This window comes from Phyllobates terribilis, unplaced genomic scaffold (genome assembly GCF_046119375.1).
Source record: "Phyllobates terribilis strain yellow unplaced genomic scaffold, ASM4611937v1 Scaffold_4__5_contigs__length_816908805, whole genome shotgun sequence".
NCBI lineage: Eukaryota > Metazoa > Chordata > Amphibia > Anura > Dendrobatidae > Phyllobates > Phyllobates terribilis.
This window is the reverse complement of record NW_027362764.1, coordinates 70,534,161-70,559,247: the sequence shown is the minus strand read 5'-3', so window position 1 is coordinate 70,559,247 and position 25,087 is coordinate 70,534,161. Positions and strand designations below refer to the sequence as shown.

The 25,087-nt window shown below is 43.6% G+C and overlaps 1 protein-coding gene across 1 annotated transcript in view; it reads right to left on the bottom strand.

The window, feature by feature from the left end:
- Nucleotides 1-25,087, bottom strand: part of MALRD1 (MAM and LDL receptor class A domain containing 1) — a 900,174-nt gene that overhangs the window by 119,514 nt on the left and 755,573 nt on the right. Inside the window, exons 35-36 of the mRNA XM_073677476.1 lie at nucleotides 15,132-15,254; nucleotides 13,534-13,600 (exon numbers count right to left, since the gene is read on the bottom strand). Coding sequence (XP_073533577.1) covers nucleotides 13,534-13,600; nucleotides 15,132-15,254 — 190 coding nt within the window. The remainder of the gene's footprint in view (nucleotides 1-13,533; nucleotides 13,601-15,131; nucleotides 15,255-25,087) is intronic.

The following is a 25,087-nucleotide window of genomic DNA, read 5'->3' as shown; positions in this document are numbered from 1 at the left end:
CACCCCCAGCATCGACCGGCCTGGCTACCGAGTACCCCACAGCCCAGAGGGCACATCATACTCACAAGTTCTGGTTCAATGCTGTGCATACAGAGACTGAGAAGGTAAATATGATAATAAACCATTAAAAAAAGCCAGAAAAAATCTCACTGACTTTATATTTTCTCCGAGTCTAATATTATATGTTGATATTATATGCTGAATTTGTGAGATTTTTTCTGTTTTTTTTGGTTGATTATAGATTCCTTTGGCATCCAATGGGAACTATTATAGGAGGAAAATTTGTTTAGGTATTATGATAATAAACCATGTTAATCTTCCCTATGCTAAGTCTGGCTATGTGTGAGCACCAGTTTCCCGCCACCACAGCTGAATAATCTTATGCAAGCTGCTTACATTGACATTTTAGAACAGTGTTCCCCAACTTGAGTCCTCATGAGCCACCAATAGATCACATTTTTCAGGATTTCCTTAGTATTGTACAGGTGATAATTATGTCAAATGTGCAATACTAAGGAAATCCTGAAAACATGATCTGTTAGTGTGGTGGCTCTAAAGGACTAGAGTTGAGGAATAGTGATGGGCGAGTACTAAAATGCTCGGGTGCTCGATGCTCGGGTCGAGCACATTGGAATACTCGCGTGCTCAACCTGAGCAACGAGCCCAATGTAAGTCTATTGGAAACTCGAACATTTTTCAGGGGGATTTCCCCCGGCGGTCTGCAGAGGGCCTAAAAATTGCCCAAATTGTTGGGAACAGTACTCAAATGACATGGGAACAGCATGGGGAAGACACCTGGAAGCATTTCTGACTCCCAGGTCACTTCTGTCAACAACGTTGTCAGAGGTATTACGCCATTTTTACGAACTCACAATAAAAAATACAAAAACTAAAAAAAAATGGATTTTCCTGGGAAATATGTTAAGTAACATCCTTTCCAGGGTAATGATTTGTATATAAAGCAAAATAAATAACCAAAAGCAAAAATACTCCTCCACACCTTGGACTATGTTCACACTTAGCATTTTTGATGCGTTTTTTCACTTTTGCATTGCTTTCAACCGTGACAAATGCATTCACCAGGAATTGTCATTTTAACATTTTACAACCTTATCTGGCCATGTGGTGTGTGAGATATCATCAGACACATTCTGTTTCATTTATGAAGGAGGGACTCTGAAAGTCACAAAGCCTATTTTTATAGGGCCATCAGGCGGCCTTTACTATTCTTAAAGGGCCAGCAGTCGGCCCTCACTATTCTTAGAGAGCCATCAGCCGGCTATGTTTCGTTGTTCCCATTACTAAAGAGTGGGTCTCCTATACATTATTGCATATGCAGTGAATGGCAGGGCTACCCAAAATTTGGACGCACCCCAATACGACTTTGAAAATTTGGTCGCACCCCAATACCCCTTTGAAGAGACTTAGAGGAGGGCCTCCTGAAAACAATGTTTCTATTATTAGGAAGTAGGTCTCCCATTGTGTTTGCCTATGCAGTGAATGCAAGGGCTGCCAAAAATTGGGAGGCACTCCAATGCCCCTTGGAAGAGACATGGAGGAGGGCCTCATAAAAAATGTTCCCATTAGAAAGGAGTGGGTCTACTATACTTGTAATGCCCATGCACTAAGTGTATGGGCTGACAAACATTTACCCCTGGGGGGTATACATGAACATACCTTATAAAAATGTAAGGGCATCATAAACACCTTTTAAAAAATTATGTGCGTGTTGCATCATGGACCTCGGTCACCCTGGTGATATGGTGGTGGAGAATGAGGAGAAGGAGGAGGACAAGAGCCAATAGCCAAAAGCAGGAAGCGTATACCCATGTGTGGGTGTGAAGAGGTGCATGGGAATACATCTCCCAAAAAAAGACACTGGATTTGAGTTTATGTTACGCTACTATCACTCAGTGGTGTTGAGAAGTCTGACCCAATCCAGCCCTTGTTCATTTTTATAAGAGCCAGCCAGTCAGCATTTTCAGTTGACAGGCAGACGCGCTTATCAGTTATATCCCACCAGCGGCACTAAAAACCCGCTCTGATAAAACGCTGGTGGCAGGGCAGGCTAGGACCTCCAAGGCGTAGAGAGCCAGTTCATTTCACGTATCCAGCTTGGATACCCAATAATTATAAGGCACAGAGGAATCACGAAAGACGTTGGTACGGTCGGCAAGGTACTCCCTCAGCATCTTCCCAAACTTTCCATTACTTGTGAGAGTACCCCGAGCCTCAGGGCTTGTGCGTTGGGAGGGGCTGAAAAGTTGGAGTTGTGTCTCTCTCACCTGTACTCCTTGGTTGTCCAACGAGCTATGACCTCTGCCGCCAGCGTTTTCAGATGGGAATTTTTTTAATAGTTCCGCAACCAGGGCCTTCTGGTACTGCCCCATTTTTGTAGACCTGTCCGCCTCAGGAATAAGAAATATAAACTTCTCCTTGTAGCGTGGGTCTAGAAATGTCACCAACCAGTAATGACTGTCACCCAAAATTTTGAGAACGCGAGGGTCATGGGAAAGGCAACGTAACATAAACTCAGCCATGAGTGCCAGATTGCTAACAGGCAAGACTTCCATGTCTTCACCAAGAGGACGAGTGACTATTCTCTCCTCCTCCCCCTCCTCTCTGTCCTCAGGCCATCCACGCTGAACAGATGGTATGACAGTTGTGCAAGTAGTACCGTCTATAGCGCATGAAACTAGCTCCTGTTCTTCCTCCTCCTCCTCTTCCTCATTGGTGGATGAGGCTGGGCTGTGTGTAATCACCCTGTATGGTTCCTTTCTCCATCTCATCGTGCTCCGCCTGCAATGCATCCTCCTTGATTGTGAGGAGAGAGCATTTCAGAAGACAGAGAAGCGGGATGGTGATGCTAATTATGGCGTCATCGCCGCTCACCATCTTAGTAGAGTCCTCAAAGTTTTGGAGGATGGTACTTATGTCTGACATGCATGTCCACTCCTGAGGTCTTATGTGTGGAGTCTGAACTGAATACCGACGGCCTTGTTGATGCTGGTACTCACCAACTGCCCTCTTCTGCTCACAAATCCTTCCCAACATCTGCAGTGTAGAGTTCCAACGCGTGAGGACACCACACACCAGTCTGTGAGCCGGAAGCTGCAAACGCTGCTGAAACATGGCAAGGGCGGCGGAAGCTGTAGTTGACTTTCTAAAATGAGCACACAGGCGGCGTACTTTAACAAACAGATCCGGCAGCTCTGGGTAGGATTTGAGAAACCGCTGAACCACGAGGTTAAGCATATGAGCCAGGCATGGTACGTGTGTGAGCTCGCCTCGCCCCAGAGCCGCCACGAGGTTCCGGCCATTGTCACACATGACCATGCCTGGCTGTAGGTTCAGCGGTGTGAGCCACAGATCTGCCTGCTCTTTCAGAGCTGTCCACAACTCTTCGGCATTGTGCGGTTTGTCACCTAAGCATATTAGCTTCAGCACAGTCTGTTGCCGGTTGGCCAAGGCAGTGCTGCAGTGCTTTCAGCTTGTGACTGATGTGGTCATTTTGGAGATGGAGGCTGAAGAGGAGGAGGAGGCTGAGGAGGATGAGGTGCAGGAGCTGTAGACTGTGGGGGCAACCCTGATTCACCTAGGGCCCGCAATCCTTGACGTCGGGAGGACGTGTTCCGTCCCAAGGTCCGCCTGGGTCCTGGCTTCCACTATGTTAACCCAGTGTGCCGTCAGCGAAATGTACCTTCTCTGCCCACAAGCACTTGTCCACGTGTCCATAGTTAGGTGGACTTTCCCGGTAAATGCGTTGTTGAGGGCACGGCTAATGTTTGGGACACGTGCTTGTGTAATGCGGGGACGGCACACCAGGAGAAATAGTGGCGGCTGGGGACCGAGTACCAAGGGACGACCGCCGCCATCAGGTTGCGGAATGCCTCCATCTCCACGAGCCTTAAAGGCAACATTTCGAGCGCAAGCAGTCGTGAAATGTGGGAATTTAGTAGTGTGGCCTGTGGGGCGTTGGCTGCGTATTTGCACTTGCGTTCCAAGGACTGAGGTATGGACAACTGAACGCTGCGCTGGGACAAGGATGTGGACGTGCTTGCTGATGCTGCTACTTGAGAGTGTGCAATGACAGGTGCAAGGCAGGAGGCATCTTGGCATGCACCATGGACAGGGGATTGGCTTGCATGCACAACAGCGGAAAAAGCAGTAGTGCCACCCGCAGACACTGTTCCTGGACCCTGGGGTTCGGCCCACAAAGTCGGGTGCTTTGCTGCCATGTGCCTGATCATGCTGGTGGTGGTCAGGCTGGTAGTTTTGCCACCTCTGCTGATGCTGGCCTGGCAGGTGGTGCAAATGGCCTTTTTGGGGTTATTGGCAGAGTCTTTAAAAAACAACCAGACTCGGTAAGACCTAACAGTTGTACTGGCTACTTCCTTCGTGTTGGTGTTATGGGGAACGGTTGCCTGCCTTCTGTCTGCGGCCACCACACTGCTTCTTCCTGCCTGTTGGGGTGCTCTGCCTCCCTCCCCCTGTGTGCTGCTGTCCTCGCTCTGCATATCCTCCTGCCAGGTTGGGTCAGTTACTATATCATCCACCACCTCGTCTTCCACTTCCGCACCCTGGTCCTCCTCCTGACTTTCTGGCAATTGTGTCTCATCATCGTCCACCTCTTGTGACACTTTCCCACAGTCGCCTTCGTGTGACCGTGGCTGCTCAAATATTTGGGCATCGCTACATGCGATCTCCTCTTGCCCCGCTTCAAGTGGACCGGCGAGAGGCCCGAATCTATAAATGGAAAAGTGAACAGCTCTTCGGAGTGTCCAAGTGTGGGATCAGTTGTCTCCGGTGGGAGGAAGGAGGATCAGTGTGAGGAATATGCAGTCCAGACTCACGGCTACTGAGACTTGACCATGTGGAAGACAGGGTGGTGGTGGTGGCAAAGTGACTGGAAGCATTACCGCTATCAAACCAACAACCTTTTCACACTGCTCTGGGTTCAATAGTGGTGTGCTGCAGTCCCCTAGGAATTGGGACAGGAAGGTCGGGCGAGAAGATGTGGGTGTTTGTTGTGGCAAAAATTCAGCTTGCCCACGGCCTCGGCCTCTGAGTGAGTTTCCTTGAATTCAAATTCAGCAGATTCACTGAAAAGCGGCCTTGGAAATTTGATTTGCATTGAAGTTATTCAATATGAATTGAATGAGCCCTGACTGCTGTTTTTGTTATGTTCTGCTACCAGAGCTAAGGAAAGAGAGGAGATCTGTCCCTACGATAGAACTCAGCTTGATCCCTACGATGTAACAGGGAACCTGATCCTGCGATCAGACCTGCTAAAGTCCTCAGCTAGTCTGTACGGAGACCTATAGATGTGGGGAAGGAATCCCTACAAGTACTAGGGACTGGGAGCAAAATGGACACCTCCTAACAGAAATAGTAGCAGACAGACGAACAAACAAAATATATAGAACACAGAGGTCCGAAGACCAAGCAAACTAACAGAGTTAGATACTGAGCACAGGCTAGCTAAAGAGTAGTAATACAATGAAGTCCAGCAAAGCCAGAAGGGCGGAGCAGGACTAAATAGGCCAACAAGGTCATGTGACCAGCAATAGAAAAAACCTAAGAGCAAGGTTCTAACAGTACCCCCCCTTCTAAGAGGATCCTCCGGATCCCCTAGGACCAGGCTTATCAGGAAATCTCCTGTGAAACGCTCTGATAAGTCTGGACGCGGAAACATCATCCGACCTCACCCATGAGTTATCCTCGGGTCCGAAACCTTTCCAGGCCACGAGATACTGCAAACTACCTCTATACCGTCTAGAATTAAGGATGCGAGAAATTTCATATTCCCCGTCCTCCACCACTGGAGGAACAGAGGCAGAGGCGTCACAATCCGACATAACAGCTTTTTTCAACAGAGAGACATGAAACACCGGATTAATTCTCCAGGAGGTAGGAACCTCCAACCTAACAGCAGATTGGTTGACAACCTGAAGCACCTTAAAGGGCCCTACAAACTTGGGACCCAATTTCTTAGAAGGAATCCTCAACCGCAGATTCCTAGAGGACAACCAAACCATGTCACCAACAGCGAACAAAACCTCCTGTCGTTTCCTATCAAAGTAGTCTTTAGATTTTCTGTTAGCCTCCTGAAGATTACCACGCACATCCGTCCAAACTCTCTCCAAATCGCCGGAAAAATTCTCCTCCTCAGGCACGGCAGATACCAACTTGGAGAACGACCCAAACGACGGATGTCTCCCAGAACAACAAAAAAAAGGCGAACAACCAGCAGAAGAAGATGTATGATTGTTCAGAGCAAATTCAGCAAGTGGCAGAAACTCAGACCACCCCTCTTGATTGTCTGCCACAAAACAACGCAAGAACTGCTCAACATCCTGGTTTTTCCTTTCTGTCTGGCCATTAGATTCAGGATGATATCCGGATGAGAACGACAAATGAACTCCCAACCTGTCACAAAAGGCGCGCCAAAAACGAGCCACGAACTGAGGTCCCCTATCAGAAACAATGTCAGTAGGAACGCCATGAAGTCTGACAATTTCCTTGACAAAGGCCTTAGCGAGAGTCTTAGCGCAGGGCAGTTTGACGAAGGGAACCAAGTGACACATCTTGCTAAAACGGTCCACGACCACCCAGATGACAGTAAAACCCTCAGAGGGGGGAAGGTCAGTTATAAAGTCCATAGCCAAATGTGTCCAAGGAGCACTGGGAACCTCCAGAGGGCAAAGTAACCCCGCAGCAGGAGTATGTGAGGACTTAGATCTAGCACATATAGTACATTGACGCACCCACTTAATGACTTCCTTCTGCCATCCAGGCCACCAAAAACTGCGACCCACCAGTCTCTTGGTCTCAGAGATTCCGGGATGACCTGCCAACCGAGATTCGTGACACTCAACAAACAAATCTCTCCTAAAGGTCCCAGGCACAAACAACCTCCCATGGGGAGTGTTAGATGGGGCATTCTCCTGTGCTTTAAGAATCTCATCTTCCAAAACGGAGTCAAAAGCAGCTATCACAACACCTTCTTGTAAAATGTTCTCCTCTTTCTCAGCACCGACTATGGGAGAAAAACTGCGAGACAAGGCATCCGCCTTAACATTCTTAGTACCTGGGATGTAAGTAACGGAAAAATTAAACAGCGAGAAAAACAGTGCCCACCTAGCCTGACGGGCATTCAGGCGCTTGGCAGCATCAAGATATGTCAGATTTTTATGATCCGTAAAAACCTGAACGGGAAATTCAGCACCTTCCAAGAGGTGGCGCCAGTGTTCAAATGCGAGTTTAATAGCCAATAATTCCCGATTACCAATATCGTAATTCAGTTCAGTCTCCGAAAATTTTTTTGAAAAAAAGGCACAGGGATGTACTCCATCCCCGTTATCCTGAGACAATACTGCGCCAACCCCCACAGAGGAAGCATCAACCTCAACCAAAAACGGCTTAGTCACATCAGGCTGCATAAGGATGGGAGCAGAGGTGAACCTCTCCTTGAGATACACAAAAGCTTCAATGGCCTCAGCAGTCCACTGAACCGCATCAGCACCTTTCCTGGTGAGATCGGTCAGAGGTTTGACAATAATAGAAAAATTTTTAATGAATTTTCTATAATAATTGGCGAAACCCAAAAACCTCTGTATCGATTTCAAACCAATAGGCCTAGGCCATTCCTGCACAGCTTGAACTTTCACCGGGTCCATCTCAAAACCTTCGCTGGAGATAATGTAGCCCAAAAAACTAATTCTCTGTACAGCGAACTCACATTTCTCCAGCTTAGCAAAAAGCGAATTGTCAATTAATAACTGTAATACCTCACGTACGCTCCGCCAATGAGATTCCAGATCCGGCGAATAAATCAAAATGTCATCCAAATACACAACCACATTTTTGCCGATCAAAGGTCTAAGGATGTCATTAATAAGATTCTGAAAAAATGCAGGAGCATTAGTAAGACCAAAAGGCATAACCAAATTCTCAAAATGACCCACAGGAGTATTAAAAGCAGTCTTCCATTCGTCACCCTCCTTCATGCGCAACAGATTGTATGCCCCCCGAAGGTCAATTTTAGAGAACCACTTGGCCCCCACTAACTGGTTAAATAAATCAGGAATCAATGGCAGTGGGTAAGGATTGCGTACAGTAATTTTGTTAATCTCACGAAAATCCAGACAAGGACGTAAACCGCCGTCCTTTTTTTTTACAAAAAAAAATCCAACCGCCACAGGAGACTTAGAGGGCCTAATGTGACCGGCGGCCAAGCTAGTCTGTATGTATTCCTCCAAGGCCTTTCTCTCAGGAATAGTAAGGGTAAATAAACGACTTTTAGGAAGAGTCGCTCCAGGGACAAATTCAATAGTACAATCATAGTCTCTATGGGGAGGCAAAACCTGCGATTCCTTCTCAGAAAAAACTCTCCAAAAATCCTGAATAGGAACAGGCAATTCCCCCCTATCCACAGCTGCAATACGTCCGTTACAACACTTGTCATAACATTTATGGCTCCAGGAAATGTGCTCCAGGACAGTTACTCACGTGCTGATGGAGTTCGGCCACCTCCAGAGAGAGTTCCTGCAGGCGTTTAGCCAAATCCAGAACCGACACCATGATGGAACAGAAAAATCTTTCCTTAGAGAATTTGCAGGCTGGACTTACTGTTATGTTCTGCTACCAGAGCTAAGGAAAGAGAGGAGATCTGTCCCTACGATAGAACTCAGCTTGATCCCTACGATGTAACAGGGAACCTGATCCTGCGATCAGACCTGCTAAAGTCCTCAGCTAGTCTGTACGGAGACCTATAGATGTGGGGAAGGAATCCCTACAAGTACTAGGGACTGGGAGCAAAATGGACACCTCCTAACAGAAATAGTAGCAGACAGACGAACAAACAAAATATATAGAACACAGAGGTCCGAAGACCAAGCAAACTAACAGAGTTAGATACTGAGCACAGGCTAGCTAAAGAGTAGTAATACAATGAAGTCCAGCAAAGCCAGAAGGGCGGAGCAGGACTAAATAGGCCAACAAGGTCATGTGACCAGCAATAGAAAAAACCTAAGAGCAAGGTTCTAACAGTTTGTTAAGTTGAAAGTTGTTTATTATGCTTTGAGGTATTTCAACTCCAAAGCATAAGAAATGCATGGGCCGGGAACTGCTTAAAAACAATAAAATGTCATATTTGCCTAGCCCTTCACCTGTCCCTGATGCCACAGCTGCCTGCTAGTCTTCTACTGGCTTCTTGGGGCCCTGCTGCGCTCCAGCGCTGATCTCTCCTTCTCTTTGATGATGCTTCCAACATCAGCTATGCCTCAAGGCACATTTCGACGTCAAAACATGCGTTACCCCACACAGTCATGTGGAGTGACTCGCGTCATCATGTGAGAATGTATATCAAGACCTAGTAGGGCTGGCGAAGAGTGAATAAGAGACTGGCATTGTTGTGGAGACGTAGAAAGCCAGAGGAGGTCCAGCATGGAGCTAAGCCTGCAGTGATAGGTGAGGGGCTAAGTGAGTAAGTAAGTAATCCACTAATTTTCAGAAATTCTAAACAAATTTGCTGATTATTTTTCTTTGATCTCCAATTTTCTTATCTCGGTATGACAATTTTTCCACAGTAGTTTTTCATAGAGTTCTGGTTTCTACTTACAATATTTATACCTGGGCTGGGTGATTGCTTATATGAATAGCTAGCCAACCCCTTGTCTGTCAATGCTAAGTGTCATAACCTGTGGCTCACGGGCCCGTGATGTTTGGCTCATGGTTATCTTCCAGCTTGGTGCATTACCACCAGGTATGGCAAACAGCTATGGAGAGGTCTCCAGATGGTGAGTTTTGTAAGTGGCCCTACATAGAAGAGTAGATCTAGATGGAGATACATAAACTGTCAAGGAGAGAAGACAAATATGGTAAGCTGGAGATAGGGGGTGTTTGAAGCTGGATGTAATAGTGTGGTGGTAGAGCTAGATGCAAGAATACCAAATGTGGGTAGAGTTTGAACCCTTGGATGTAAGTATACTGCCTTGAAGAGAGGGTGGCGCAAGGTCTAGGTGGGTCTTTTGTGGAGGAAGCTGTGGCTGCTATATTAGTAATATGAGGGCTATGGGATTCACTATTGGGGGTGAGGGACTGGTTTAGGCTCACAACCATCTTTCAGAGCTTAATGTGCCACTTGTGGTAAGAATGCTTGGGGACCACTGGTCTTTGGCAGAGAAGAAGGTTGGCTATTGAAATAAACTTAGTTAGCCCCCCTCCAAACACACAGCTTTATGACAATGTAGCACAGGAAACTCTCTCCTGTACCGGGCACAAGTTATAAGTGGTGCTGCCATAGAACCTGGGACAGTCAATAAATCTGGGATATCAGTGCAACTTTGGAAATATAAGTTTATTTGAAATCTGTATATATCTATATGTCAAACACATTGAAAGATCATGTAATTTCAGGTGGAAGACACCCATTTAATATTGTAACTTGAAGGACCACTAAATTCTTTCAGGGACTGGTAAATAAAGTTCTCTTCTCTTTCTACTGATTCCGGTCTTATGAATTTCAGTAAAATACCGTAATTCTAGGCTGCATTGACCTATCAGATCCCAAGCAAAAATTATACTGCATATAGAGAGTCTGTAATCAGTATTATAAATAGTTTTGGTAATGTTGATGCCTTTGCTGTACCAGTGCTACCTTCCAGATATTTCCTGGAGTTCTTTGTTCATAGAGCTAAGGTTAGGATGTCACATCTACAACACATGACTGCTGCAGACAATCACTGCCCTCAGCAAACATCCCAAAGTAGATAGCACAAGACGAATCCAGTGATTGAGTGCAGAAGTCACATGTTTTAGATGTGATGTCGAAACCACCATCCTGGTGGGGTGGCAGGGGCATCAAGGAGTAAGTCATGCTTAGCTGGTAATTTTTTTTTTAACAAATAACTGCATTATTAGGAGTTTGAAAATGTATTTCTAAACTGGAATCTAAAGGGATATGTCTCTCCTTGTGGAGAGAGACATCCCTGACATGCCAGTGTAAGGAGACATGTAGGACATGAAATGTTCCTCTGGGAAATTAAATATGCAAATTGCCCCTTCAAAGAGGACGTGGACAGGAACTCTAGTGCCACCTACTAGAAGTAATATTCCAAAAAGTTAATATTGACACTTTAACAAACCTTGTCACATGACTTAGGATGGAAGAGCATTGCAAGGCCTATAAGTCCCATTACACTAGCATGTCACTCTCCATATCTAGAGAAGTTACCCCTTAGACAGGAGTCAGAGACCTCTCATTCAGCCAAATCAGACCTCCTGCTTTACACTGATGAAGAGTAAACACCCTGAAACACGTGTCTGCAAATAGAGTATCTGGTTTATCTTTCATCCAAAGTCTTATGGCAAGGCTCATTAGAGGGTCGATATTGACTTTTAGGCTTGTTGTTTCCAGTAGGTGGCACTAGAGTTCCTGTCCTTTTCCTCTCTGAAGAGGCAACTTGCACATTTTCTAAACTGGAAAAAACCCTTAAAGTTCCATTTTATATATCCTTGAAGCTGAAGTCTGCTGTATAGTAAGGATAATCCTGGCTTATATTCAGAACAGTTTACTCCTTTACTGCTGAAAATAAGAAAAAGTGACAGAACACGCTTTCTAATTTACTGAATTGCTGTATAATGCTCCTAAACTGTGGAACATTATTAATATCTAGGAGAACATTCAGATCATGCAGCAGAGTCTGCAGCCGGCGCACAACAGGCCCATGTTTTCTATATCACATAACTGTCATAATGGCCACGGATTAGTTTAATAAATCAATGCACATTGCTCTGTACCTCATACAATTTTCATACTCGTCCGTAGTGTTACATTATATTCTGGAGAGGATTATTATGGAAAAACTGTGAATTATCTCGCAGACTGAATGCATTGATGATTGTCTACTAAGTAATCTATTTGAGTTCTGTTCTTCGGAGAGATGATATGTTCAATTCCATAACTGCTAAAATTTCCACCTGGGATCTTAGGAATCAGGTCCATGAAATCACATATAGCATCTCAGACAGGCTATTGCCGAGTGATTAATGACTACACTGCGGGGGGAAAAAGTAGGTTGTAAAATATCATAAAAATGTTGAGATTCGGAAACGTGGACTGTCATGTGCAGGAGCAAATGTGATATCTGCAGCTAAACGCTGTGTTTTTTTCATCGAGCTAATGAATTAATGCATGTTGTTGAGAAATGCTTATTTTTATGTTCTACTGCAAAAATAAAGCAATTCTGTCAAGTCTCACATACAAGGGTAACAGATGACGGAGTAGTAGGCACTGAGGTTCAGCTATTTCATGTAAGTAGTGATCTGTCCACCTTTAGCCTAGCTTTAGCAAAAGGCATGCCTGAAAAATCCCTTGGCAGACTGCAACTTACATTACAACCACTAGGTGGCCACACATACATATCTAAATAGCTAGCATACACATCTCCTGATCAAGTATCACAAAATCATGTTTTTTTTTCAAAGGTAGTCATCTAGTGCCTCACATTTTAGGATATATTGAGGAATGGTAAGGAAGGACACATCTGTAGATGAAGGATTTCAAGACTCATACAGAAAGCCTGTGAGTTCTGCGTTCACTGCTCACACACAGTGATTGGACAGTCATTACTGTCAAACTCATACAATAAAAGGTGTGAAAAGCTGCGTGTTTAAGGGGGGACAAGCAGGACTCATGGTTATAAGTAAATGAAAGAAGGGTTCACAGGGTCTTCTTATGAGTTGGCGGGGAAGCAGCACTTGTAGGGGAAGCAGCACTTGTAGGCATTCTCTTGTGAGTGGATAGGCTAAGCAGCATGCACAGGCTATTTTTCTGAGTGGGTGGAGGAAGTAGCATTCACATGCTTTCTCCTGTGAGTGGGCAGGAAAGAGGCACTCTCAGTTTTTCTTTGGTGAGTGGGCGGGGGAACGGCACTCCTAGACTTTCTACTGTGAGCTGGTGGGAAAAGCAACACTTGCAGGCTTTTCAACGAGTACTGGACTCATTTACTGTAAAAAGTTTTACATTAAAATCTTGAATCACAATATAGGCAACTATACATCCTTAAGCTCAGTATCTTTCCCTTTTTCAACGACTACCCCTGGACAGGAAATGTAATGGAGATTCTTCAATACAGGTAAATATTTGCTATATAAAACAACCCCAGTGAATGAGGGTACTATGCTATACTATGATTAAGAACATTGAATTCGAAAGGCGTACGTGTACATATTTTTTTTTAACCATCATGAATATTTTTAAATATTTTTTTCAAATAAAAGGTTGTTTTTAATTAATTAAAATTCACCCCATAATTCTTGCTGGATACACTCCTTGAAACCAAGAAAAAAAACAGTATTTGTGGTTTATTTGTTTGAATATCACTAAATTTTTACTATCAGTAGCACGGATAAGCAATAGCATATCGAGCCAGGCTCGATTTGGCCAGACCGACAACATACAGTATATACTTTGGGTACAGTATATGGTAATTCGGCAATAAAAGCCATGAATGTTGATATGACCATTACCTGCATAATGGAACTTTCTTTTCTAGAATACATTTTCCACCATTTCTGCAGTATTTATTCGGACATTCTGGAAAATATCAAAATGGTATACAATGTATAAATTTATACTTGGTGTTCAATGGAACCAGGACACTTACTGTATGTAGAGTCTGGTATGCTCTCTTAGAAGCGGGCCCTTCAGTGAAGAATACAGTACCCCCATAATTAGGGATAATGTAGGAGGTGTTAAATCACAATGGACCTTTATTACCTATCTACAGTCTGATTATTTAGGACCCGACCATTGAAATAAATGCAATCATTAGTACGTAGGTCTCCAGCCAATGCATAATTGAATTGAAGAATAGTTAATGAGAGAGGCGATCAAGCATGCCGCTCTAATTAATGTCCATAGGGTTTACAGAAATTATCAAATTTGGCTGTTGAACTGATGAAGAACTGGGGGTGGAGGGGAAGCGATGGGGCTGCTGATTTAGCAGTTGATAGGGCCTACAGAGATCAGACATTTATCTCCATCAGCAAACTGTGAATAGATGGAAATGTTAGTTGTGGGGCAATCATTTTAATATGAGATGCCTCAAGAGTAGTATGGGCTCACAACATGGATCCGTAAACTGTGGCTGTATCCAAGAGAGCTAAGTAATCCTTAAAAAGACATCATGACTTCGGATGTTCACCTAAATCGACATGTGTCCCAAGAAAACAGCCATGATTCTTTCTCCGCCTCACTCGTTTCTAGCAGTGACTGCCCTCATCCCGTGCTAAGTCTCTAGTAGGAGACGAAGATGGTAAGCTCTACCCATCAGCCGGCTCCAAGTCAAAAATAGAAGAAATCAGAAAGAAATTACACCCCTGTGATTCCTACAAAATTTATACAGAAAATCCTACAAACTAAATTCTGAAAGTTTATCTTCTGGTTTTCAGCATTCGTTTGGCCTGTGACGGAGTATTTCCATCTCAAACATATATAGCATCCCCATAGTAAAAGGGGTAGTGGCATAACCACACATTTGACCACCAAACTTTTTTGGGGGGTTTGGTTTAGTTTCTGGTACTTTGTACAAACAGGGGTTTGGTTCCTCTTTTTTTGGGCTGTTCACTTGATTTATATAGCTGTCCACAGGCAGGTTGGGACCCAGGTCTTACTTTGACCTTATCTATTTTTTTGCTGACACATAGTGAGGTGAACTACAAGAGTCAGGTACCGTCTCGATTGGGGGTCGCCCTGTCGTGGTGGGATGTCTTTTACGTTTTTTTTTTTATCAATACTATGTTATTTACATGCACTAGAACTATTCATTTCTTTACTACAGGGAATTTGCTAATTTTGTTTTTATCTTAGGTTCCAGATATTTGACCGCTATAGCATTCTCTCTTGTTTTCTAGGTATCACTAGCTCTACAGTCTTAAGGATCCATCAATGGCACCAAAATAGTGGTTGTTCCAAAAGCACATCGGATCTCTACACAAAAGTTATTATTTTTATTAGGGGACAAGCAGCTATACAGCCAAGCCATTAATTCCAATGTGCTGACAAGTTCACTTTTAAAGGAATTTATTTGTATGTATTACTGTATATTGTAATTTAACCTTAGTACCTGAACAGCCGGACTCGTCAATAAGGTTACTGCAATCTGCTGATCCATCACATCGCTTTTCAATAGACACCCAGGTGTTTGAGGGAATGCAAAACACAGAGCCATTGACAACCATCAGTGTAGCTAAAATAAAACAGACAAAACTATTACTTGGCTGAAAAAAAATCTTGTACTGTAATTTATCATTAAATATCCAAGTACAACTTGTATTAAAGGAAATCTGTCAGCAGGATTTTACCCCTTAAACTATTTATATGCACATGTAGCTCTTTCACAGACAAGTCCAGCAATACCTTTACTTGGCCAGTCCGTTCCTCCGCTACTGAGAAATCAACATTTACAATTATATGCAAATGAGGCTTAAGAGCTACTTATAGATCTGAAGCCTCTGTCACTCCAGATCTCTATCCCGCCCAGTGCCGCCTCCTCCTGATTGACTGACAGCCTCTTTGTTGTGTGACTTCAGTGACTAAGGCTTCAGATCTACATTAGTCCTTTAGCCTCATTTACATATCAATTCAAACTGATTTCTCAGTAAGGGAGCTGGACATATAAAGGTATTGCTGGCCTTGTCTTTGAAAGACCTACATGCTCATACAGTTTGGGGTGTGAAATTCTGCTGACATTGCCTTTAAAGTGCACCTGTCAGCAGGATTGTGCTTAGTAAACCACATAGACTGTCAGGTGGGCGCCAATACACTGATTTATATGATACCTTGATTGATGAAATCCATCCTGTGGTTGTTTCATAATTTTTTTTTCAGTTTTCAGTTAATGAGATGCTCGTGCTTCGGGGCGGTCTTTGGGGAGGGGCTTTAACTGCTGCTCTGCTTATGTATTCCTATGTCTGCCTTCTGACTGGTCACTGCGCCTTCAGTGACCTGCCTACTATTTTAAATGCTGCCTGTGTAATTGTGTTCCAAACCCGAAATTTGCCTGCAGCAATATGGCGCTGCCGGTCGCGCATGTGCAGTACCTTATCTCGGCAACTGAGAGATACTACTGCGCCATATTGCTGCAGGTAAATTTCTTTTTCCTCCAGCAAAATGGCTCCGCTAGCGGCGCTTGCGCAGTAGCATCTATCGACAAGCGTTAGATGCTACTGTGCATGCGCGGGCACCAATTTGCTGGAGGAAAATGATATATTGCCTGCAGCAATATGGTGCTGCCGGACGCACTTGCGCAGTAGCATCTATCAGCAAATGAGAGCTACTACTGCACATGCAGAGGCGGCGGGGCCATTTTGCTGCATGTAAATTTCAGGTTTGGAACACAATTACACAGGTAGTATTGAAAATAGTAGGCAGGTCACTGAAGGTCTGTGACCAGTCAGAAGGCAGACATAGGAATACATAAGCAGAGCACCACATAAAGCCCCTCCCCAAAGTCCGCCCCAAAGCACGAGCATCTCATTAACTGAAAACTGAAAATAAAGATTATAAAAGAACCACAGGATGGATTTAATCAACCAAGGTATCATATTAATCAGTGTAACAGCGCCCACCTGACAGTGTATGTTGTTTACTGTGCACAATCCTGCTGAAAGGTGCGCTTTAATGCAACATTCACAGTGAGGGACCTGTGCAGTCCCATAAGATTTTCTGACACTTTTGAAGGACTGCTATAAAACACCCTTGTGATAATCAAAATCGTAAAGGAAACCAGTAACAATCAAAATGAAATTTTATCCACACACAGAATATAAAGCAAAAGAAATTGAAAAGATTCAGTATAATATGTTGCTCTAAATATGTGCTCATTCTGCGCTTAGGAGTCCAGTGGGTGGTCCTATTTATTTAGAGAAGGTCATTAATATCAGCAGGAAATCAGACCAATCAGATGATGAGCTGCAGCACTCATGTGACATATCAATGACATGCAAGCAGTGGGAGATGCAGCACCGACACCACAAGTCCGGGAGGTCAGTATATTGTGTTTTTATTTTACATGGGGTCTTGTTGTATTTTAGAAGTCGTTGTCCAATTAATGGAAATTTAAGCAACATTATGTCAATACTATGTATATTATTATGTACGTTATTGAATTGTGGTATTATTTGAACAATGTAAGGTGGTAATTATTTAGACACCTTCTGACGCGCCCCCTGGGCCGTGGGGTACTCGGTGCCGGGCTGGTTGTTGCTAGGGGAGATGTCACAGTGGTGGTGACCTGGTCCGTGACCCAGGGCGGTCAATCAAAAGTGGACATTTACAGGGGATTTATAGTTTTTATATACAGTTTGTGACGCCACCTGTGGTATGCTACTAGAGAGAGCTGCCGTTGCGGAGCAGGTCCTCTGGAGCTGTTGTTAGTGCAGCAGAGTTGGTTTAGCTCTCCACAGGTAGAGCTTAGCTCCAGGGCAGTGGAGATGTTGTTGTTATGAAGTAGCACTCGTGGTGCAGTGTAGTGCAGGGAGTGATGGCGCAGCAGCAATAACTGACAGAGGTGGGGTGCAGTCTTCAGGGTTTTACTCATGATTTTCAGACTCCAAGTTACCAGGGCCAGGGTAACCTCCCACGTCATCCTGTACTTACTCAGGGAGGGGTTCAGCCAACCCTCAGGTACCTCGAGAGTACATAGCGGGACCCCCTTCTGTGTGTTCCTTCTGGCCGTCTCCCTGCACCTCACACCTAGTGTCCCAATCCAGTGACCGCGGACCTTGTCGGGCGACATCTTCTCTGTCCCCTGGGTCCTCTATGGCTACCTTCTTGGTGAGACAGATGTGGCTTGTGGCTGCAGTACCTGAAATACTTCAGCCTCCGGGTTCCTAGTTGAGGCTTAAAGAACTCTGCTAGTTTAGGGACCGGTCCCCTCTGTGCGACCTGACCCCTCCACTGCCTGGCAGATTCGGGCGTACGGGTGGCCTCCAGCACTTCCCGTACCCCTAGGGTCCCTTCCACGTTCCTGGAGCCTTTCTCCTGCTCCTCTCCTCCTCAGTCTGTCCTGGGCCTCTCTGGCCAGGCCCTCCTCCTGAGCAGAACTCCTACAGAGCTCCTGCTCCTCTCACTGTCCTCCTCTGACTGACTGGCTGAACTCTCCACACACCCAAGATGGCTTCCCTCTTTATACTACTCCTAACAAGTGCTCCCCTGAACTTCTTCCTCCACCCACACCCACTACATGGTTCCCCCCACTCCAACCAGGGACAGGGCTCAGCAGGAAGCGCGACGCATCTTGCCCCTCCTGCTGGTCTGGAGTAGTGTAGTATTGGATGCAGGTGTTAGGGTCCCGGGCAGTACGCCTTCCTTACCTAGGAGTGAGGTACCACACCTCTGGGTGAGATGCAGTACCTTTGTGGCGACCTAACCCTCAGGTTGAGAAGTTTTCAAACTACATCATGCACCCATTAAACAATGCAGCTGTACCCAATGATGGATATGGATGTTTAAAGGAAGTCTGTTACCCCCAAGATGCTAATTAAACCACTAGTATGGGTATGTATGGGACTTAGCCTCTATAAAAATCATACTTCAAGTATAGATTTTAGTTGCCGTAAAAAAAATCAATTTAGTTTGTATGGAAATGAGGGGGTTTTAGTGCAGAGCCAGCAATCACACAATATGAGAGTGACTGCAGAGTCAGTGCAAAGGTGCACGAACACTGCAGTCGGGCTCACATAGTGTAATTATGGGCTTTCATCACTGGCTCCTGTCTGCAGCCACCACTTGGTACTGTTCTGTAGACAGGAGCCAGCGATGAGAGTTGACAAGTACATGATGTGAGTGCTACTACAATGTCCATGCAGAAGTGCAGAGTCGCTGATTATCATATCTTGATTGACAGCGCTGAACTCAACCTGCACCACCACATGGACACTGCAACCACATTCAGTTTGCCATTGTGGCTCTCATCGCTGACTCCTGTCTGCAGCCACCGCTTGGCACTGTACTGAAGACAGGAGCCAGCGATGAGAGCCACAATAAGATTATGTGAGTGCAGCTGCAGTGTCTGTCCGCTGATTGAGCTCAATGTACTTTGCGCAGTATGCAAATTGAGAATCCATAATGATACAGTAAGTTCTTGGCCACGCCAAGGTTGAGGCACCTGATTGGCCCCAAATTTATTCTGGAGAAGAACGACGACTCCAAACATCTAGCCAATGCTATTAAGAACCATCTTCAGAGTAAAGAAGAACAAGGAGTCCTGGAAGTGATGATCCGGCCCCCACAGAGTCCTGATCTCACATAATCCTGTATGTCTGTGATTATATGAAGAGACAGAAGGATTTGTGCAAGTGACATCCACTGAATATCTGTGGTTGGTCCTCCAATATGTTTGGAACAACCTCCCTGCTGAGTTCCTTCAAAAACTGCGTACAAGTGACAATTATACTAAGAAGAATTAACTCTGTTTTGAAGGCAAAGAGGGGTCAAGCCAAAATATTAATTTGATTTAGATTTTTTTCTCTTTTGTTCATTCACTTCATATTTTATTAATTGAAAAAAAATGAACTATTCTTTTTTTGAAAGCATTCTTACTTTGCAACATTTTTTCCACACCTGACTTAAATTTTTGCATATCAGTGTAACTATATGAGATTGTTTCCTTTTTTTATTTAAATTATATTTTGGTAAAAGTATGTTAACTTTAACACCTTAATGATGATTTTTCGTATTTGCGCTCATTTATTTTCAACACCATGCTAAGAGCCATGACTTTTATATTTTTCGACAAAGCTTTATAAGGACTTGTTTTCTGCAGGACGACTTGTAGTTTGGAATGACACCATTCACTTTACCATATAATGTACTGAAAGAAAAACTGAAAAAAATTACCAAATACGGTAAAATGGTGAAAAAAACAAGTTCGACATTGTTTTTTGGGTTGCCTGTTTACGATGTTCAGTTGTGCAGCATGGTTGTTTAGGTTAGTATAATTACAGCAATCCCATCCCAAATATTTTTTTTATATACATTTTAATAGTTAAAAAAAATGTTAACTTTGTAAAGAAAAAAAAATGTTTGTGTAGTCATTTTCTGAGACCCATAACTTTTTATTCTTCTATCGATTCTATTGCGAGAGCTTGTTTTTTGAGCATTAAGTTGTTGTTTTTATCGATGCCATTTTGAAGTACATATGAAGCTTTGTTGCTTTTTATTACATAGTTTTACGGAACTGTTGCAAAAAAAAACACCAATTCAAGAGTTTGATTTTTTTTTTTTACATTTTGGTGTTCAACTTATGGGATAAATATTTTTATATTTTATTAGTTTTAACAATTACGCATACTGCAATATCAAATGTGATGATTTTCATATTTCACTATTTATTTTTTGGAAAAGGTGGAAGGTTGAAAAGTTTTTAAATGCCGTTATCAGGCTTGACAGCAATATTTAAGAGGTTGAATGGATTAGACCAGAGCTATCTACGACTGCATTAGTTATTGTTGTGTGCTAAGTAATACAGCCATTACCCGCGCTGCATGATGCAGCCTCAGCTCCTGAGCCTGATACATAAAGTGGTAGCATGTGGACAATACAAATGTATGGCAATTGTTGCTAAGGGGTAATGTATGGGTTACTAAATGGATTAAAGGGACTATTAGACCTTCACCAAATTGATGTTAATGGCCTATCCTAAGGTTGGGTGCACACCAGCACATATTCTCTCATCCAAAAGAATCGGTCCGATTATGCAAATCACACTCTGATCAGAGTTTGATCCGATTCTCTCGGATGAGGAGAAGATGGAGAGAAAAATTACTCCTCCTTCTCCATTGTATCAGTCCATAGAAATTGACTGCACTCAGATGTCATCCGAAACGCAGTCTGATGGTTTCCACTCACTCATCGACTTACTGTGCCGAATGCGATCCAAATATCACATCAAACTCGGCACTGCAGAGATTTTCTCCTTGGACATGTGCATGCCTCCATAGCATAACATTGGTCCGAGTGCAATCCGATGATTTGACGGATCGCACTCGGACCAAAAATACCGTCATCTGCACCTGTCCTAAGGGTGGACCATCAATTCCTTGTGGTCAAATCTGCTACAATGCTGTTCCAACTTTGCTGCCTTTGTTCCAGGTCAGCTTCTCCAGTTGCCATTGTTCCATCTCGCCAAATCTGCCACCACTGTTCTAATGTCATGCTCCACTAAAGAGCCAGAAGTCTCAAGGTGGGACGGATGGGAAGGGAAGTACTGTGACTAAGGAAAGATTAAAGGGGCACCCCTGAATCTTGTCCTGCGCAACCCTCAGCTCCATGACGTCCCTAGATGGTTATTTCACCCAGTGCGGCAATCACTTTCCTAATCCCTGTCTAGCCCTAAGCACGGCCCTGGCTAGTGCGTTGGGCACCCGGAACACTAGTCCTGCTCTATAATAAAGACATAAAGGGAGACAGAAAAGGGTAAAGAAAACAGCAATCACTCTCAGCGCACCCAGACTAAGGAATGGTATATAATGGGAAAGGAAGGGTGAGATAAACAAAACAGGAAGATAAGGAGAAGGATAACATCAAACAAACTTCCAAACAGCAATCTCAAGAGATGACTCCAAAAAGACTTCTCAATCCACTGCTCACAACTCTAAAACCAACTCCAAAGTATAGCAAGCTATCACTGGCAGCTACTAAAGCAAAGAGGTGAGTATTTATACCAGAGGGCAGTAGAGAACTACAAACAGCTGAGACCACTCAGGATAGAAAGCTCTAGGAGACAAACAGAACAGTTTAAACCTTGCAACAACAGAGCAAGTGAAATCTGCACAGCTTAACCCTTGCAACACCAGAGCAAAGGAAATCTGCACAGGTTCCTGGAAGGCAAAGCAGATCCATCCGGTGCAGGTGCATGTGTAGCAGGATGCCATGATCTTCCGACCCCTGAACTAGAGGAGACCACTCTCTGTCGCGGTACCCCCGTGACATCTAACTAGATGCTGCATCAGTGCCACTTGTCCGTGCTGCATTAAAACTGCTCATCCAGACCAATAGCTTCAAGGTTCCACCTCTCTTCCAGGAGAGACAGGATGGATCTGTTGCTATTTTTAGATACAAATAAACCAGATATGAACTGCACCAAAAAAAAGTATGAACTGGGTATTAAAAGTAAATTCTGTTTGAAAGATACATTCAGTTTTTATTCTCTTGTACGTGGATAAATGCAGGAAAAATATTTTTTATGATAAATTTCATAAAACTGAATTAATCAGCTACAAGCATTTAGCCAACTGTTTGTACCATAAGGCTTTATAGAAATGCACCCTTGTTAGGCATCTAATGTGCTTCATTAAACAGCAGGGTGAACTATCAGCAGCGAAATCTCTAATGTGTGAAAATGAGAGGGAATGTGCGGCTCTCCACTGGCCAGATGCTACACGCAGGGGTGAATGCTGGAAATAGATTTTCAGGCTACAAATTGTGAAGAATAGTGCTTCTAAAATAAAGATGGGAGAATTTCCTAAACTATTAAAGTGAGCTTTCTTGTAAGTTATTGCTACCTTGCAAAAGATGCAAAGAGTTCAGTTAATGGTGGTAAAATTGGCATCGTCCCCAAGAAGCAATAATGGCAAAAGAGCCTTACTTTCGAGATAAGACATTTATTAAAATATTAGTCCGAGTCATGTTCTTGTGTGAAGTCATATAATGTTATGTTAATTTATTTCTAATCCACCTACAGATAATAGGTGACAACAATAATGACAACTATTAAAGCGGCCATTGGGGTTGTCACCATAGACCTTAGTGGCATATAAATCTCAGGAAAAAGAAGGCAAAGTGGGTAGTGACCTACAGCTTCATCGGGGAGCAATTACAGATTAAAAAAAAATCATGTTTAAAAGATTGAGCAGTATATGGAGCCAGCAGTAAATAGGGGAGAAACTGGAAGACGATAGTGCAAAATAGTGTCTTACCCAGATAGAGGATATGAGAAGGATAGGTACCAGAATGTGCTCACCTGGCAGGGTTGTGTAACATAACACCAATGAAAGCTCGGTAGAATGGCTGCTGTAGATCCAGGATACATACAGTTGTGCTCAAAAGTTTACATACCCCGGCAGAATTTTTACTTTCTTGGCCTTGTTTAAGAGAATATGAATAATAATGAAAAAAACTTTTTCTCCACTCATGGTTATTGGTTGGGTGAAGCCATTTATTGTCAAACTACTGTGTTTTCTCTTGTTAAATTTTAATGACAACCAAAAACATCCAAATGACCCTGATCAAAAGTTCATATACCCTGGTGATTTTATCCTGATAACATGCACAGAATTTGACACAAATGAGTTTGAATGGCTACTAAAGGTAATATCCTCACCTGTGACCTGTTTGCATGTAATCAGTGTGTGTGCATAAAAGCTGAGTGAGTTTCTGGGATCCAGACTCTTGCATCTTTCATCCAGCCACTTACATTTCTGGATTGTGAGTCATGGGGAAAGCAAAAGAATTGTCAACGGATCTACGGGAAAAGCTAGTTGAACTGTATAACACAGGAAAGGGATACAAAAAGATATCCAAGGAATTGATAATGCCAGTCAGCAGCATTCAAACTGTGATTAACAAATGGAAAATAAGGGGCTCTGTAAAAACCAAACCACGATCAGGTAGACCAACAAAAATTTTGGCCACAACTGCCAGGAAAATTTTTCGAGATGCAAAGAAAAACCCACAAATAACATCAGCTGAAATTCAGGACTCTCTGAAAACTAGCATTGTGTCTGTTTCAAGATGCACAATAAGGAGGCACTTGAAGAAAAATGGGCTGCATGCTCGAGTTGCCAGAAGAAAGCCACTACTGCGCAAATGCCACAAAGTATCTCACCTATAATACGCCAAACAGCGCAGAGACAAGCCACAAAACTTCTGGAACAAGGTAATTTGGAGTGATGAGACCAAAATTTAACTTTTTGGCCACAACCATAAACATTACATTTGGAAGGAGGTCAACAAGGCCTATGATGAAAGGAAAACCATTCCTACTGTAAAGCATGGAGGTGGATCGCTGATGTTTTGGGAATGTGTGAGCTACAAAGGCACAGGAAACTTGGTAAAAGTTGAAGAAAAGATGAACGCAGCACGTTTTCAGCAAATACTGGAGGCAAATTTGTACTCATCAGCCCAGATGCTGTGCATGGGATGTACTTGGACGTTCCAACATGACAACGATCCAAAACACAAGGCCAAGTCGACCTGTCATTGGCTACAGCAGAACAAATTGAAGGTTCTGGAGTGGCCATCTTAGTCTCCTGACCTCAATATCATTGAGCCACTCTGGGGAGATCTCAAGCACGCAGTTCATGCTAGACAGCCCAGGAATTTACAGGAACTGGAGGCTTTTTGCCAAGAAGAATGGGCAGCTTTACCATCTGAGAAAATAAAGAACCTTATCCACAACTAACACAAAAGACGTAAAGCTGTCATTGATGTTAAAGGGGGCAATACACGGTATTAAGAACTGGGGTATGTGAACTTTTAATCAGGGTCATTTGGATGTTTTTGGTTGTCATTACAATTTAAAAAGAGAAAGCACAGTAGTTTGGCAATAAATGGCTTCACCCAACCAATAACCATGAGTGGAGAAAAAGACCAAGAAAGCAAAAATTCTGCTGGGGTTTGTAAACTTTTGAGCACAACTGTACAATGGAATGAAAAACCATGGAAGATGGATCTTTAACTGCGATGCCAAAGACAGCATATGATGAACAAGGAGATCCGGGAATTTTTTGCTAGATGATGCAGCCGATGTTGATCATCGTCTGGAAAGAAAATCCAATATTGGTAATTGTAATGATTACGATTGTTTCAGTGAACCAGCCGATGTTGGGCTCCCTTGGGGTGTTGAACCCATCATCAAATCATTCGGGAAGACCTGCACTTATGGAGGGAATGGAAATAAGATTGGTTGACGAAGGTGCGTAATAAAATAATGATTCTTAAAGGGGTTATCCAGGACTTTTGTATTTTTTTCTTACGGGGCAAAGAACCTACAGGCAGTAAGTTGCTAACTATCTGCCT